Here is a 15,167-nt window from a genome sequence, read left to right on the forward strand (position 1 = left end):
CTTCCTTCTTTCTTTCTTTCTTTCTTTCTTTCTTTCTTTCTTTCTTTCTTTCTTTCTTTCTTTCTTTCTTTCTTTCTTTCTTTCTTTCTTGGATTTTTGAGACAAAATTCTTAGACTGGTCTTGAATACACAGAATCCTCCTGCCTCAGTCTCCTGAGTGCTGAGATTACAGGTGTACACACCATCATACCTGGCCTCTAAAATGTTTTTTCATAAGGAAAAATCTTAAGTTCAAAAAATCTGACTTCATAGGGAAGAAACAAAATCATAGATGGCAATGAGACACCAAAGATTAGTCAATAGGTAAGGTGAGTGTGGACATACAGATTTATAGTTTAAAACATGTGCATGTTTTCTAGCCCACGTTATAGCAAGCATTAATACTGTAACATTAATCTGAAGTTCATCAGTGCTTTGAAGTGTTTTGTCTGCCATTCTTGGTCTGCTTAGCACTCTGTGTCGATAGATCTTGAGAGTCAACTGAGGACTTAAAATACTTTTAAATTGTGTCTGTACTTAACTTGCATAGACCCTTTTTTTTCCCCTAAATACAGTGTTACCAACTATTTATAAGTCCTTGAGAGATAATTTAAGGCTGCAGGGGGAAGTGCATAAGTTATGTGTAATGCTATGTTGCATTATATAAGGGAACTGAGCACCTGAGGAATGTGGTACCTGAGATAGACTCTGGAACCAAAGCACTATGGATGCTGAGGGGTGCTTCCATGTACTCATCACCCGAGGATGCAGTAAAAACAGAGGAAGTACACAAAGAGAACACTGGTGAGTTTGCTCTTTGAAGTATGAGGAGTCACCCTATTTTAGCAAGTGATATTGGATATACGCATTAGAGCTCAGCCGTTATCCCCCTTAATAGTAATTCATGAATAATAATCCAGAAACTAGAGCTTAGGTCAGAACAGATCTCACGTATGTTGCCTCACTTTGATGATGGAATAGCAAAGGACCGAATCTAACTGCCATGGTGATAAGAATTTGTAATCACCCACTACCTCTTTTTAAAGTCCATTTAAATATTAGTAACTAATTTTTGATATTTTCAATTTAAATGAACTGATTTTCTCTGTCTTCTCTGCATTATTAAACATCAGCCTTATAGGAACAAATGAAAGAAATATTTTGCAGGTATAATTACCTACAGTATATTCAAGTTCCTCTCTTGGCTTTTTCTTTTGGTCTTTAGTGCAGAACATCAGGATCTGTGCATCAAATAGCCTAGGGCCTGCCGTTGCAGACATCAGTAAAGATCTACCATTTCAGAGCAGTTACTTTGTTTAATCTCTAATGGAAAGGATTTCTCTAAATATTTACACCAGAATAGTTGTCAGAATAAATCCTGCCAAATTGCTGACATACTCCCAGAAGAAGAGAGGTGGTATAGGGGGAGGAGGAGAGATTTCTGGTCATATAATTCAAACAGCTCTAGAATTTTTAGGGAGCTTCCTGCTAGAATACGAAGAGTTTATATTAAAGAAAGGTACTTCAATATGCAAAGCAAGTGAAGAAAGGTATTTGAAAAGTCACTTTAGTTTGTCGGTCTTGTGAAAATTACTTCACCTTTTCCTTTAAGTTTAAGGAAATCACATAAGTTCAGAGACTCAATAAATAAATCGTCTATAAGGAAAGGAACCTGTGAAAGAAGTGTGTAGAAAGACCCAGCTTATTTTGAGCTGTGGTCCTAGAGGTGGTTAATACTATAAATAATGTGTTGCTTTTTGTGTTGCTAAGTGGAATCAGCACATGAGAATTGTAGGCTAGGAGAGAACTGACATCCACAGAGATAAATACCAACATGCATGTAGCATTTAAAATATTAAGGACAGTCACCCCTGAGAGCTTTATGCTTTTGTTCAATTAAAGATCTATCAACTAAGGTGATAGAATATCCCTCCCAAGTCTTCCATGCAATGACAATGGTTTCAAAAACAAACTTCCTCTTATTAAGCTCAGACATATCTGTGCTTCTTGAATGGAATGATTTAGTAACCTTTTGATTTCTTACATAACGAAAGTTTTAAATGACTACCTGACTTCTTTGTTGATGATTTCTACCTATTTTCTCATTATTTTATTATGATTATTTTCTCATAGTAATGTTTCTGAAAGGTATTATTTTAGTATAAGGTTTATTCTTGGCCTTTTTCTTACTGTAGATTCTAGAGCTCTTGCCCTGGTGTGTCATCTTATTGTCATAAGTCCTTCCAATAATGTAATGTGTAAATTGACTGAAGGATGTTTACAAGGATTCTTTCTTTTCCCCTTCTTTCCTCAGCAGATAATTCTTTTACAAAGACTAAGTTCCTGGGGCTCTTTTTATCTGTGCAGGAAGGGAGGAACCAGCCTTGTGATGATGGCAGCAGGGGGTCTGCGTGTGGGTTTTCCACTCCATGAGGCAGACAGGTGATTTATGAGGATTGCGACGTGCACTGTGACTACACTGATGGTGTATTTCCATCTCTTGCATGCTCAGAGTGAATAAGCTATTGAGAAGAAAGTTGGTGGAAAGGCATTGTTTTCTAGTGGATTTCCTGCTCTCTGTAACTCATGATTGCTCCCAATCCTTAGGGACAAGTAACTAGGTCTGACCACAGAGCAATGCCTTAAGCATGCTATGATGACCATCCTCCCAAGGAGCCTGGTTTTCTTCAGTCTAATTACTTTTGGCAATTGTGGTTATTGGGATTTGGCCTAGTGACTCACTGGAACCCAAATTTTTCCCAAAGAGCCCCCTTAACAAGCAAAATGAATCTGACAGGAAGCGCAGACTTCCACCTCACTTTTACATGGAGCTTTCCCCGATTTATGGCAAGGTTTGAAAATTCTTCATGGACTAGAAAAGAATAATAAACAAGATTTAATGAAGATAACTGCTCAGAGAAGAACACATTAGGAGTAAAATAAAAACATCCACGAATAAATGACCTGCCATAAAACTTAGTCCATTAGATAGAACTAAACCCATGCTATTTATATTAGTTTTATTGATCACCAGTAGTCAATCTAAAGCTAGTCAGGAATTGTAGAAACTATAAAAGAAAGGATTGTTTATTTCTTGTTAGGCAATTTCCTAACCATTAAGATTTTCCTAACAACAAGGAGGACACTAGGGCACATTACCAATCATCTGGTAAGACATAAAACAAAACAGTTGCTTATTATTAAGTAGCTTTGGAAAGTGTTTGAGTATAGCTGATCCCCCATTTGTTTCCATAGCTGCACTGTTTACTCCCTCACCCACCACAGTAGCACACTCACCCACGGTTTGCTCTCTTCCTGGAGGCAGTGTTTCGAGGAAGTCAGCATCTGGTAAGGTCACCTCTCTGTTAGAATGAGATGATTGATTCTCTATCAGATAGCCCTGCCTGCACAAGTCAATGCCTCAAGTTTATCAATTCCCCGTTGAGAAATGATACAGTGCTATCAGATTGCTTTATGTTGTAAACTAGTATTTGCTTCATCCCTTATCACACTCTACAAAAGTTTTCTTTTTCTGTATAACCTCATAAAACTGGCATTGTTTACTGTAGTTACTCAGCTTTAATGGTTATTCTTGAGTCAAGGTCCTGACATCTATGTCAGTTTCAGCTGCATATTAAAATTGCCAGGGGGAATAATTTTTAAACACCAGACTATGTAGACCCTTTCTACAGAGATTGCTTCATTTGATCTAGTTGGATTTTTTTAAAAAGAGCTCCAGGTGATTCAAATATGAACTCAGCATCAAGACTCACCATGCTAAAGCCCATAAAGGAAAAATTCAGTGTGGAGGTTATTATTAATGCTCATGGCAAAGCAATATACATAACAGATTTTACAAAGCATCATAAAGATAGTTTTCTGGATAACAAAAACTACTCAGGGAACTATATTGTGGTTGTAAATTACATGCAAGGATTTGGACATTTACCTACAAAATTACAGCTTTGCTCATATCTTCATGCCTAAGTTAATCTTCTCTTGGATATGTACAACATACTTGGGAGGGGCAATTTTAGAATATTTCTATTCTATGATTCTATAGCTTGTAATGAAAAATAAACGATCAATAACTTCGTTTGTTTAGAAACCATCTGATGGGCAGGTCTAGGAAAGAGGACAAAGGGAAGAGAAAAGAAAGATGTGAGGGAGAATACTGGGAGACCAGGTGCTATCCACCCAGGCAGAAGACTTTCTGCAAAGCCAGTGGTTTGCCATGTGAGAAGTGAGAAGGAAAACAAAGAAGAGAAAGTGAGAAAGAAAAAGTGAAGTGCTGTTTGAAAACGTGATGGCCTCATTACTGAGATGGGGTGACATAATCTAGGTAGGGCCTGGGCTCTGGAATCAGACCCAAACTGCACTCGAGGTACTGAACATCACTGCGATCAGATAAAATGAGACCCTCCCAGTAGTCTTAGAGTGGATATGAGGGCTAAACGAGACTATTTTTATCAACACATCAAGCAAAGTGTTTTCTGCTCAGAACTGATAAGCTACTTAAGTAATAATTGTTATCATAATATTCACTTGAAAAGACAAATATAACTGTATACTAAGATAAAGACATACAAATGTAACAGTGGCTCTGAGAACTGTGAAGCTGTGCTTTGCTGTAAAACATTTAATATTCTTATTAATTTACCTCTTATATGGTGAAATGACACTTTCTCTTTTTGTCAAGGTGACTACACTCATATTTGCAAAATTCCTTTATGTTACAGAGACCCTAACAGTAGGAAGTGGCAGCTTTTGTCTTACTGATTGAACATATGCTAGGAAAACAGTGTTCTAAAATAAGTAGCTGACAGATTCTCCTATTTTAAATTATGTGGTAGTGGTTTGCATTATGTGGTCATCCAGTGGGGACTGCTTTACCACTCACTTTCAGGAATGTGCTTTATATTGCGGTATAATTACAGATTTGCTTACCAGCATATTTCTAGGTACAATTTGGGGGAGTTAATATACAGTTTACATTAGTATGCATTCATTTTAGGAAGGTGTTTAAAGGTGTACTAAATCTAGCCTGACTTGTGTTAAGTCCTTAGAAGGCTATGGAAATAATCTCCTTTTGACTTGACTCAGAAGCCCATGTAATGAATAAAAGGAAGCAGAGAAAAACCTTGAACCTGACTATTACTAGGGCTAAGCAAATAATCATGAGGTACACTACACAATGCAGATGGATTGGATACTTTCAGTTTTTATTCCAGCCTTAGATGAGCACACTTTTGTAGAGAAATTTACTTGCAAGAAGCAATGCACTGTCAAGATGCTAGGTTCAGGAGCTGAGGAGATGGTTCAGTAGCTAAGATCATGGGCTGCTCTTGCAGAGGACCCAGGTTGGGTTCCCAGCACCCACATAGTGTTTTGTAACAACTGTTTGTAACTCTAGTTCACTGGGATCTGACACCCTCTTCTGGTCTTGGCGGGCATTGCATAACAGGGATGTACTTAGATACACATTAAAAAATAATAAATAAAATATTTTTTCAAAGATGCTAGATTCAAATGTAGTGGTTCCAAGATTATTTCACATGTTTCAGAAATGTCTTTCCTGACCACAAAATTTTTCAAGTCTCCTTACCATCTGTGACAAAGTGACACATTTCATAGGTAATGGAACTTCCAAGCATTTTCTTCAACTGCAAGATTTGGCAACTTAAAACCATTATTCATGATACCAGTGACCATTCTCTGATATAACACAGAGAGTACTATATAAATGAGAAGTCGCTCTTGAGAACGATACATTAAAGTATTTAAAATGGACTATGTGCTTTAATGTAATTAAAGGTCAGCAATGCAAACATTTTTGATAATAAAGGAAGGTATCACTAGATTTTTATCTCATGTGTACTACTATCTTTTTTATATGAGTGACAGATACTGCAGTCCTTGACTTCAGCCCTCTGACACTTTCTGAAATTGAACCTGAAGTCTTGAGTGTCTTCTTAGCACCTTAAAGATAAACAATAAAACAATAAAATAAGTTTTATACCAAACCTATTTGTCTTATACTTCTCTGTTGTCTGTTTATCTGTATCATTTTTCCATCCCTCAACATCTGAATCCTTGTGCTTCTAAGATTAGTGCCAAAGGTGGTCTTACTTCTTTTTCTATTCCCTACTCAATTACATGTGAGGACCTATTGATTTCATCAAAGCAAATCATTTGTTACATTTTCCTGCTCAATTACTGAATGTCATAGTGGAGACATTTTATCCTTAGAAGTGAACTATCAGAATTACTCTTTCCTTGTTTCCATAGGTCACCTCCGAAAGCTCCCCATAGCAAGGAAGCTCTGAAGCAGCCCCTGTGAATCTAAGCCATCAACAAGATGAACCTGCTGTGGATTAACAATGCCAGTTTAAGCCATGGCTATAGTTTTCAGACACTGCAACATGTGAAAGATGCAGAATGCCATCAGTAACTCATTCTCCACTTTGATAAGTTATGCATTAGTTAATTTCCATGGGATGTCTTACTGGATAAACAAACTTATTACAAATGAATGGCTATATTTGTTGCATTCTTAATCTTTACCCAGTAAGGTTAGTTGAATAAGAAGAACATTCAGAAGAACTATTTAGCTCCATACTCATGACTTATGTTCTCACACAGAAAGAATAAAAGTAGTTGAGACTTAGGATAATGTAGATCTAAGGGGTTTCTTTAAATCAATCTTCTCATTTGCCATGATGAAAATATTGCCTCATATGGTAAACACACTTGCCTGGGCCATCCAAAAGCCAGTGACAGAGCTGGATCATGAATCCAGATCTTCAGCATCTCAGTTCATTCTTCCGAATACCCACTGGGAAAGAAATTCTCCCTTCTCAGGCCTCAGACTCTATCACAGTCTTATGAAATCTGCTGTTTCTCAAACTATTAAAGATCAGATGGATCACTAAATAAGATAGTGCTTTGAAGAGTAGGGTAGATTTGCATAAAATATAGTTACAACTATAATTGACTAATCATGTTTTTAGTACCATTAAAAATTCTTTTAAAATTATCAAAAGAATTTTAGTGGTAACAGATGGTAACTAGATCCTTTGCCAACATTACAAATGAGGTAGAAATGCTCTTATCTGATAAGAAGCACCTGCGAGTATATATTATTTAAATGAGCACTGTTCACATGTGAAATGATTTTAGATATTTTATTGAAAGGTTTCATTTTGTGGAAATTTTGCAGGCAGAAAAATGGGAGGTCTTAGCACTCAATTGTACCTAGAAATTTAACATTCTTAGCACCCCTACAATCCTTGATAATGGAACGTTTCATCGCTTTAGTATTGTTGGAAGAAAACTTTTATTGGAATTCCAGTAACATTTCTGAATTAAAAGATCTGATGGACGAATTAAGCAAACAGAAAAAATTGCTAGCCTCTTCTACAAATTTGTATTTATACTTTATGTACCTTATTAAGGTTTGACTGCAAATATTTCAAGTTACTAGGTGAGCAAACATGATAAATTTAAGGCAATCCAGTCATATTAATCTTTGAGAAAAATCTACAACAAATAAAGCCTTCTGTCTTTTCCATCAAAACAAAAGTAAGACAAAAATAATATAACTTATGAGTGAACTCTTTTCAAACTACCACCTTTGAAATAAAGACAGTGTAGAATACACCATAAGGAGAAAAAAAACCATCCTTAAGTCAAACATACAGTTGCAACACACCATCTTGACCTACCCTCACTATAGTCTCAAAACTGAATAATGTTTTCCTACAGTAGCCAAAGTTGATTCTTATATTTCATTAAACACAATATCCACTGTGGTGACTTTTCAGGAATTCACTACTTGGAAAATGATATTTTAGGGAGTGGGACTGGGGTATATGAATGAACAGTGAGGAAGTAGGAAGAGAGAGATCAGGGAAATGTCTAACTTGAAACTTTTAAACAGACATAAAAAGACAACTTAGTGAATCTCAATATCTATAATAGTTATAGTTTTGTGAGTTTACTATTCTAATTGCAGAGTAATCTTTTGATCTTACTCTATATAAGGTTCTGAAAAAATTGTTATGAAAGATTCAAAATACTACTGCACATATAAAAAAGATTAGGCATTTAACTAGAAAATATTTTAGACATTTAGTAACAATCTGGAGATCCCTATCCAGATTTAAATCATCTGAAAGGATCAAATGTCTAATAAAGCCGTTTTGTAGTAATACAGCAAGGGTTTTCCTATAATAAGTTGAAAATCAAATTTTATTACATGTTGTAACTTCCATTCATTGCTTTCCGGGGACTTAATTTGTAGAACATTAAAAACCAGGGAAATCTTAAATGGAGAAATGACTTAGCAAGGCTTATCTACTTATAAATTGAAATACTGTTCATACTGCATGCTTAAAAGAACATTGAAATATCTATAGTAAATAGTTTTGTGCTTATTCTTATAGTCTCAATACTTAGAGTAACTTGGGGCTAAAATTACAGTACTTCAAATGGCCATTTTAAAGGTGTTTAATAAAATCTTTCCTCTGGAGTATTTAACAAAGAATTAAAATAGTGTAGCAACAGGATTATTTTAGGAAACAACCCACATGGTTCAATGACGATTTAATTAGAATTCACAAAGGTAAATAGATTTTATTTGTATTTTTAAGTTGCACTATCTCTTGGAACTTTGAATTAATCTTTGATTTGCATAGATATTACATAATGTCACAGAATACACTTTCCCCAACAAATTTTTCTCATGTCGCTCTGTCTGTCAAAGTATTTTTCTCAAAACTAAGGCATACAATTGACAAATGGAGGCAAGTGAGAAAAATGTATTGTTGCCAACATCCAAATGAAACATTATTCAAATTTAATTTCTTAAAATACAAATATTTTCTTACTTTATCAGTTAAATTGTTGTTTTCCAGAGTCAGTAATAAAATCACAAGGATATATCAGAAACTTAGGGAATGTCTCAATATCTGCTACAAAGTCATAAACAATGATTAGTATATTCCAGTAAGTTTGTTTTTATTACCAATGAAATTAGCCTTATTGTATTCTTGCTCCTTTTTCATATTTTAAAAAAGTATTATAGATTGTGGTGCATATATTTTAAGTGCTATGTATGTAATGAACTTACAAATTTTTCACAATCTAGAATCTGAACAATTAAGATAAAATTAATAGATGTCTATAAATAAAAGGCATAATGCCTGATAGCTTATGTTTCTGACAATAGCCCTTTGACACAGTATCATCCTATAATGTCTTCTGGATAATCAAATAATATATTATATTGAGTGAAATGCACTAGTTCCTTTAAGTATTTAATTCTGACAGCATTGTAACAATGCTTATATGTACTAGTTCAAAGACTTCCATTAAAGTAGAATAGCCTATTCTCTAAACTTACCCAGAAAACAACAATCTGGAGATCATTTAATTATTTCATTAGGGTAATACCTTCTCTATCACAGGATCAGTACATAGTATAAATTCTGAAAGACAGCGAGGCTCATGGCAGAGGACAAGTTTTACTGACCGACTCTCTGGCTTTCTGCATGCTGCTTGGCCCCTGGTTCATAGACCCCCTTGTCTATAAAACAGAGAGGCTAACACCGAACTCTACACTTCAAGTGACAATTTCAGGTTCTGTATACATAATCCAAATGAAAACCTGATGCATTAGTAAGGGATTATGATTATTGTTATGGCAAAGATAACTTTTAAATTTCATCAGCAAGCAACCCAGAATTCAAAGGTTGACTCTACCAAGCTGCAAAGATTGAGCTGAAAATGAGGTAAAAACTGAGTTTAGGCTTCTTGAGTTAGCATTGCATACCCAAAGCTAAGGCTTGCCTCTAAAACCTTGCTGGATGGCTATTTTTATCCTGAATAAATTTCATCATCTCTAGGAGCTGTATATTAATCCAAATTGGTAACATTTGTTGAATCACTGTAATTAGATTTTTTTAAAAAAAGACTTCCATTTTAAAACATCCTGTCTTCTTTTAAAAGTTTCATTATATATTTTAGAATTTCATACATGACTTATTGTGTCTTCTTACTGAAGATAAACCATGACTCTTGAAACCTGTACATATTTAACACTACAAATGACAATCTTTGCTTGCAAGGATCTTTGGTATTAAAATAGTAAAGAGACCATTTTTCTAAATCTTGGGAAAGAGTCCTTTAGTTTAATTTTCTACCTCTGTTGGTCATTCTAAAAGTTTAGGAAAAGTGAAGCTATTTATCTCTGAGACAAAATAAATATCCTTAAATACTTTAGCTGCCCTATTGAAGAAAACATGTCTGTCTATTTTTAAAATGCCTTTGACCACGATATTGCTTTTGTTATAAAACATTTTCTTAAATTGTTATTTAGAGATTTCCGAAAATATGACCTATTTATAAATATGCAGCTTGGCTTCGGAGTTTCTGGACATTCAGCAAGGGTATTTCTACCCCCCAATCCTTATTCTCCAGGCGGTGGTGCTGCACCTGCCAAAAGTTTCTTCTATCTCCTCGAAGGACGCAAGGGGTCGCCCCTCTCCCAGGATTGCATGAGCAGCCCTAGCCACAAACAGACTGAGAAAGCTTCAGGGAAGGAGCATCACTTGGAGGAGCTTTCTTCCAGACCAACTCCTGTAGAATCATTGGAATTTCAGTTCAATTCCACCCATTTCCTCTTTCATCCCCGCAACACAACCAGAGGGCGCCTTTGACTTGGCCCTGAGATGATTAAGGCAGGGTGAAAAGCAGTTTGCCTTTCCACTTTGCCAGTTCTCCAGATCCCAGCACATTTGTGCTTCCCCCACTGTGGTCTTCACTGCGCAAGATAGGATCGAACGCACAGCGAATTTTCTTTCTCCTGGTTTCCTTCAGAAACACAAGTTTCTTAACCACAAACCGAAGTGCCACTGACACTTTGACACAACTCTGTCCCAACCCAGCAAGTGTGTAGCTCCCTGTCTGGGGTGGGGGATGGGGGTCGGGGACTCTAAGCGTTTGGAGTGGATTGTGATGCCAGATTGGCACCGGCTGTGCTGGGCAAGAAGTAGGCGTCCTCCTGGCCTGTGTTTTCCCGGCTGGCCATTCTCCTTAGGTCCCCAGGGATTCTATCCTGAGAGGAGGAAAGGCGACCCAGACCTCTGAGTCCCAGGTCGCTGGTTCCTTGAGGCGGCTGAGAGATTGAGTGGGAGGGTTAAAGAGAATACAAACCACCCAGGGGCCAAGAATAATAAATGGATGCCCTGACATGTTTAGTTTAGGCCCTCCAGCACCCTTCGATGCGATCCTACTAGCAGTGAGGCCAGCCCTGGACCTCTGGGGCTCCCGCCCAGCCACGTTTTTTAAAGCCAATTTTCAGGTGAATCAAACCTTGTCTGGCCCAGGCTAGTGGTACAAAGGGAGCTTTCAAGGGACCCTCACGCCCAGGGCCCGGGCAGAGACAAACAGCGACCGAGAAGCGATTACTAACTTTCAATCTCACACAAGCAACGTTGTGTCCTCGGAGCTGCGGGCTTTCCTGCCCCAAAGGGTTTTGCGGGCTGGACACTTGGGGAGGGATCCTCCTTGGGTACAGGCGAGGTCGTGGACTGAGCAGCCGCCCAGGTCCCAGCTGCCAAGGCAATAGCATCCTTCTCTGCCTCCAGCGCGCTCCACTTCCTCGCCTTCCCCTCCAGTGCCCTCTGTACTAAGCCAGGGTCGCCCCTGGCTCCTTCACCCTTGACCGAGAAGGAACTCCCTAAGTGGGCACCGACACCTGAGCAGCGCGCGCCAGGCTACCCTAGAGCAAGTAGAGACACCACCCTCGCATGTATTCCCTCATCTCTGAAAGATGCCAACCTTGCCTCAGATAGACCAACTTGAGTGCAGGCCTCCCTGGGGGTGCCATATAATCCCAGCTACAGCACTGTTTCACGCAGCTATCACAAGCTACTCTCCCAAGTAGTAGGATAAGGAGCAGCGACAACGAGGTGAGTTCCTGTCTTCACGGGGAACCCCACCTTCAGCATGTGTCTGGCTCAGGGACCCACTTGAAAGGGTTGAGATGGCCAAAGTGCTCGCGTGGGACAGGCAATACAGTAACTGGAAGTCCCAAACCTAGGGAGTCGTCTGCGTTCAGACCCCCCACCCCCAAGAGGGAGCATATGGGACCTCAGGCAATTCTGCGAAGACACAGACCTGGAAGCCCCCACGCCTCCCGCCCCACTCTGCTCCCCTCGTTCGTGTCGTGGGAAGTCTTAGTGCCGGTGTTTGCTCTCCGTCTCCCTGGCTGTCCCTAGGGTGCGTGACTACCAGACCGTAGCCTGGGGGCCCAAGGTTTCCCCCGCGTCTGGCTGCAAGTTGTGGCGAGCCAGTGTCAAAGCGGCGCCTCAATTCAGCGGTCAGGGGCATCCCGAAAGGAGGGCGTCCCAAGTGCCTGGGGCTCTTAGGCCTCCGTCTGAACCTCAAAAGGGAAGCACAAATTCCTAGAGCGAATCTAAGGAAGAACCCAGTATTTCCAGATCCTGAAGTTACTAGTGGGCGGGAGTCAGGCCACTGCTGGGTGCTCTGGATGCCAGCACCCGCTAGGACGCTGGGGAAGAACGGGAGCCGTCAGCATCCCCAGTGCCCAAACGGTTATCTCCTGTGGGAGGCATAGTGTGCAGGCTGGAAGGAGTACTGACTGCCCCTGCGAGCTGACTCAGGAGCAGGCAAAGCGACCCGACAGGTGAACGCGGAGGAAGGGAGCAAACGCGTTAGAAAACCCCTGCACTTACTTCTTCGCTGGCGCCTTCCCCGGGAGGCGTTTTGGCTGCCGATGTATTCCATAAAGTTCAAAATGATAAAAAACCAAGAAATCAGTCGCAAGTGCATAGTAACCCAGTAACGTTTCCCTCCTTCCTCTCTCTTTTTTTCTTTTGACTATTGGTTATATTTAATGTTTTTGAAAAAAAATATATATGTAGGTGTTAGGCGTGTCTATATGGAGAGATGGAAAACCCAGGCAGCGGGACTTCTCCACTGAGATCCAACAGGCGTGCTGTGGTGGCCAGCCAAGCGGGGCGGATGGACAGGGAAATCAACTATTGCATTTTCAAATTGTCCGAACACTGACTGCTGCTCTGGGGTGGCTGTCATCGCCGCGAGGGAAGGTTGCAGGAGCCGCCCGGGTGGCCACAGGTTAGCCTCGGTTGCGCAGCGGCTGCGGCAGCGGGCGGGATCCCGGCGAGCGGCTGCAGCGGCGGCAGCTCCGGCTCAGAAGCTGCGGCGGCTGCTGCAAAGGCGGGGGCCCGGGGAGCGCTGGGGAACGGGCGCCGTGGGTACCGCGGCCATGGCCAACGGGCGGCGGAGAGACCCCGAGCTGCTTCTGGCGTTCCCGAGCAGGAGCCGCTCCAGTGTTGGGCTGGGCTGGGAGCACCCCATAGGGGAGGAGGGGGAGGGAAGGGGAGAAGAAGGGAGGGGGGGGGGGGGGGGGGGGGGGGGGGGGGGGGGCTGGGGGGCGGGGAAGGAAACTGCTGGAGCAACAACCCTGAGCGACCTCAATAACTTTCAATTTCAAGAGGGAAAGAGGGAGCTGGAAAAGTACAGGCGTTACTATTTGGCAGAGGGACGGGAAGAGGCGCCTGAGGGGTCCCGGGTCTGCAGCAGAGCATCTCTGGATACTGCAACAGCGGCCGCAGAATGGGAGCGGGGGTGGGGGAGTCCTTTCGGGCGGAGCAGAGTCCCTTGGAGGGACAGCTCCGGCCGGGCGAGGTGGGTGCGCTGGGGCTGGGTGCGCTAAGGTCGACCTTCCATCCTGCCGGAGACCCGGCAGCTCCCAGTGTCTCGGTTCTCCTCAGCTTGAAGCAGGGCGCTTCGAGCTCGCGATGGGGTTGCTCTCACCCCAGAGACTGATCCCAGGCAGTCGCCCCTCACCCCTCATTTCCAGGGATTTCTGGCTACAGATTCCTTCTCAACTTCCTTATCCTCTTCTCTGCTGCTTTCCTCTCTTTTCTTTCCTTACTTTCCTCTTTCCTTTTCTTTTCTCCCCCCTCCCCCCGCTCTCCCTTTCAATAAAAGCAGCTGCAGTGGGATACCTGGCGGGTGGTCCAGGGGAACTGGGTGGGCTCTACCCTCCAGCTTGGAGGCTCTTTACCTGTTCGCAAGAGGGAGAACCCAGAGGTGTGTGAGCTTGGGACCTTCTGGTTGGAAAAGCTATTGTGCTGCGGCTTTCTTCCAAACTGAGTCTTTGCTGAGGCTCTGGAAGATTCCTCCTTCCCTCAGGCACTTCCCTCTGTAGTCAGCTCGCCTGTTCGCTCTCCCTCCTGTCTCCTAATGTTCTTGAGAGGATCTGTACACATTTTGGTTTCTCATCTGGGGAACTGGGAATACTGTGTGGAAAGACTGTCCCCATCTTGGCGAAGAAAAGGATCCATTTCTTTCTTCTGTTCCCAAAGCAACTGGAGGCCCCTGGCAGTGGCAACGAAGAGCCAGGTTCCCTGGCCCAAACATGGGAGGAAGAAGCTAGGCAGGATGGTATTTCTCACCTTGGAGCTTCCCAGTTCTTCTCCAGGAGCATAATACAGTGGACGTTTCTGTAGTTACTAAAGGTGTATTTTGGTGACGGTCACAAGCCTCAAAGCGTTTTTAATATTAACCTACCATAAATGAACTTAACAGTATCTGAAGGGTTCCTCTGCGGCGCTAGAGCCTTATGCAGCACCGGACTTCAGGCCAGCCACTTAGAAAACTCTTGATTCATAAACACCTTGCTAATTCTTCCTTGGGAATAACTGAGATTTTAAAAAAATTTCTAGAGTCTTGGTGGAAAATTAGTAAGATCTGAAGGATTGTTCTCTAAGTTATTTGTCTACAAATTAGAGGAGACCCGGAGATTATCAGTTCCATTTTGTAGGCTTGAAATGTGCCTGTGGTTATAGGTCTTTGGAGTCTTTTACTGGTGCATTTTTATGCACCCCAAAAATGGGATTGAGGAGATGAAATGGCCTGGATAAAAAAGCCATGGAACTCGAAGTAAGTATTCTTTGCAAGGTTCTAAAACAGAATCTGGGAGGCTGGCCTTTTGCTGTTAATTCTTTAAATGTTTATTAGTTTTGCACACTTGTATTGAAAATTTGAAAACAGAGATCATATCTTTTAAGTTTGATATATGTGGAAGATAGTAACCTTATCAAGAATATGGTTTTAAAATTGTTTTTAAGAATTCC

At 41.0% G+C, this 15,167-nt stretch overlaps 1 protein-coding gene across 3 annotated transcripts in view; it reads right to left on the reverse strand.

Moving 5' to 3' along the window:
• Nucleotides 1–13,383, reverse strand: part of Rspo3 (R-spondin 3) — an 87,541-nt gene extending 74,158 nt beyond the window's left edge. For 2 of the 3 annotated variants that reach the window (XM_029563716.1, XM_029563723.1), the window contains exon 1: nucleotides 12,738–13,367. In XM_029563716.1, coding sequence (XP_029419576.1) covers nucleotides 12,738–12,834 — 97 coding nt within the window. In that variant the 5' untranslated portion in view covers nucleotides 12,835–13,367. Of the gene's footprint in view, nucleotides 1–12,737 lie in introns of all 3 variants that reach the window. The other variant, XM_008833632.1, reaches the window with a different exon arrangement.
• Nucleotides 13,384–15,167: the final 1,784 nt, after the last annotated feature.

Source organism: Nannospalax galili, unplaced genomic scaffold (genome assembly GCF_000622305.1).
Source record: "Nannospalax galili isolate Female #2095 unplaced genomic scaffold, S.galili_v1.0 scaffold831, whole genome shotgun sequence".
Lineage (NCBI taxonomy): Eukaryota > Metazoa > Chordata > Mammalia > Rodentia > Spalacidae > Nannospalax > Nannospalax galili.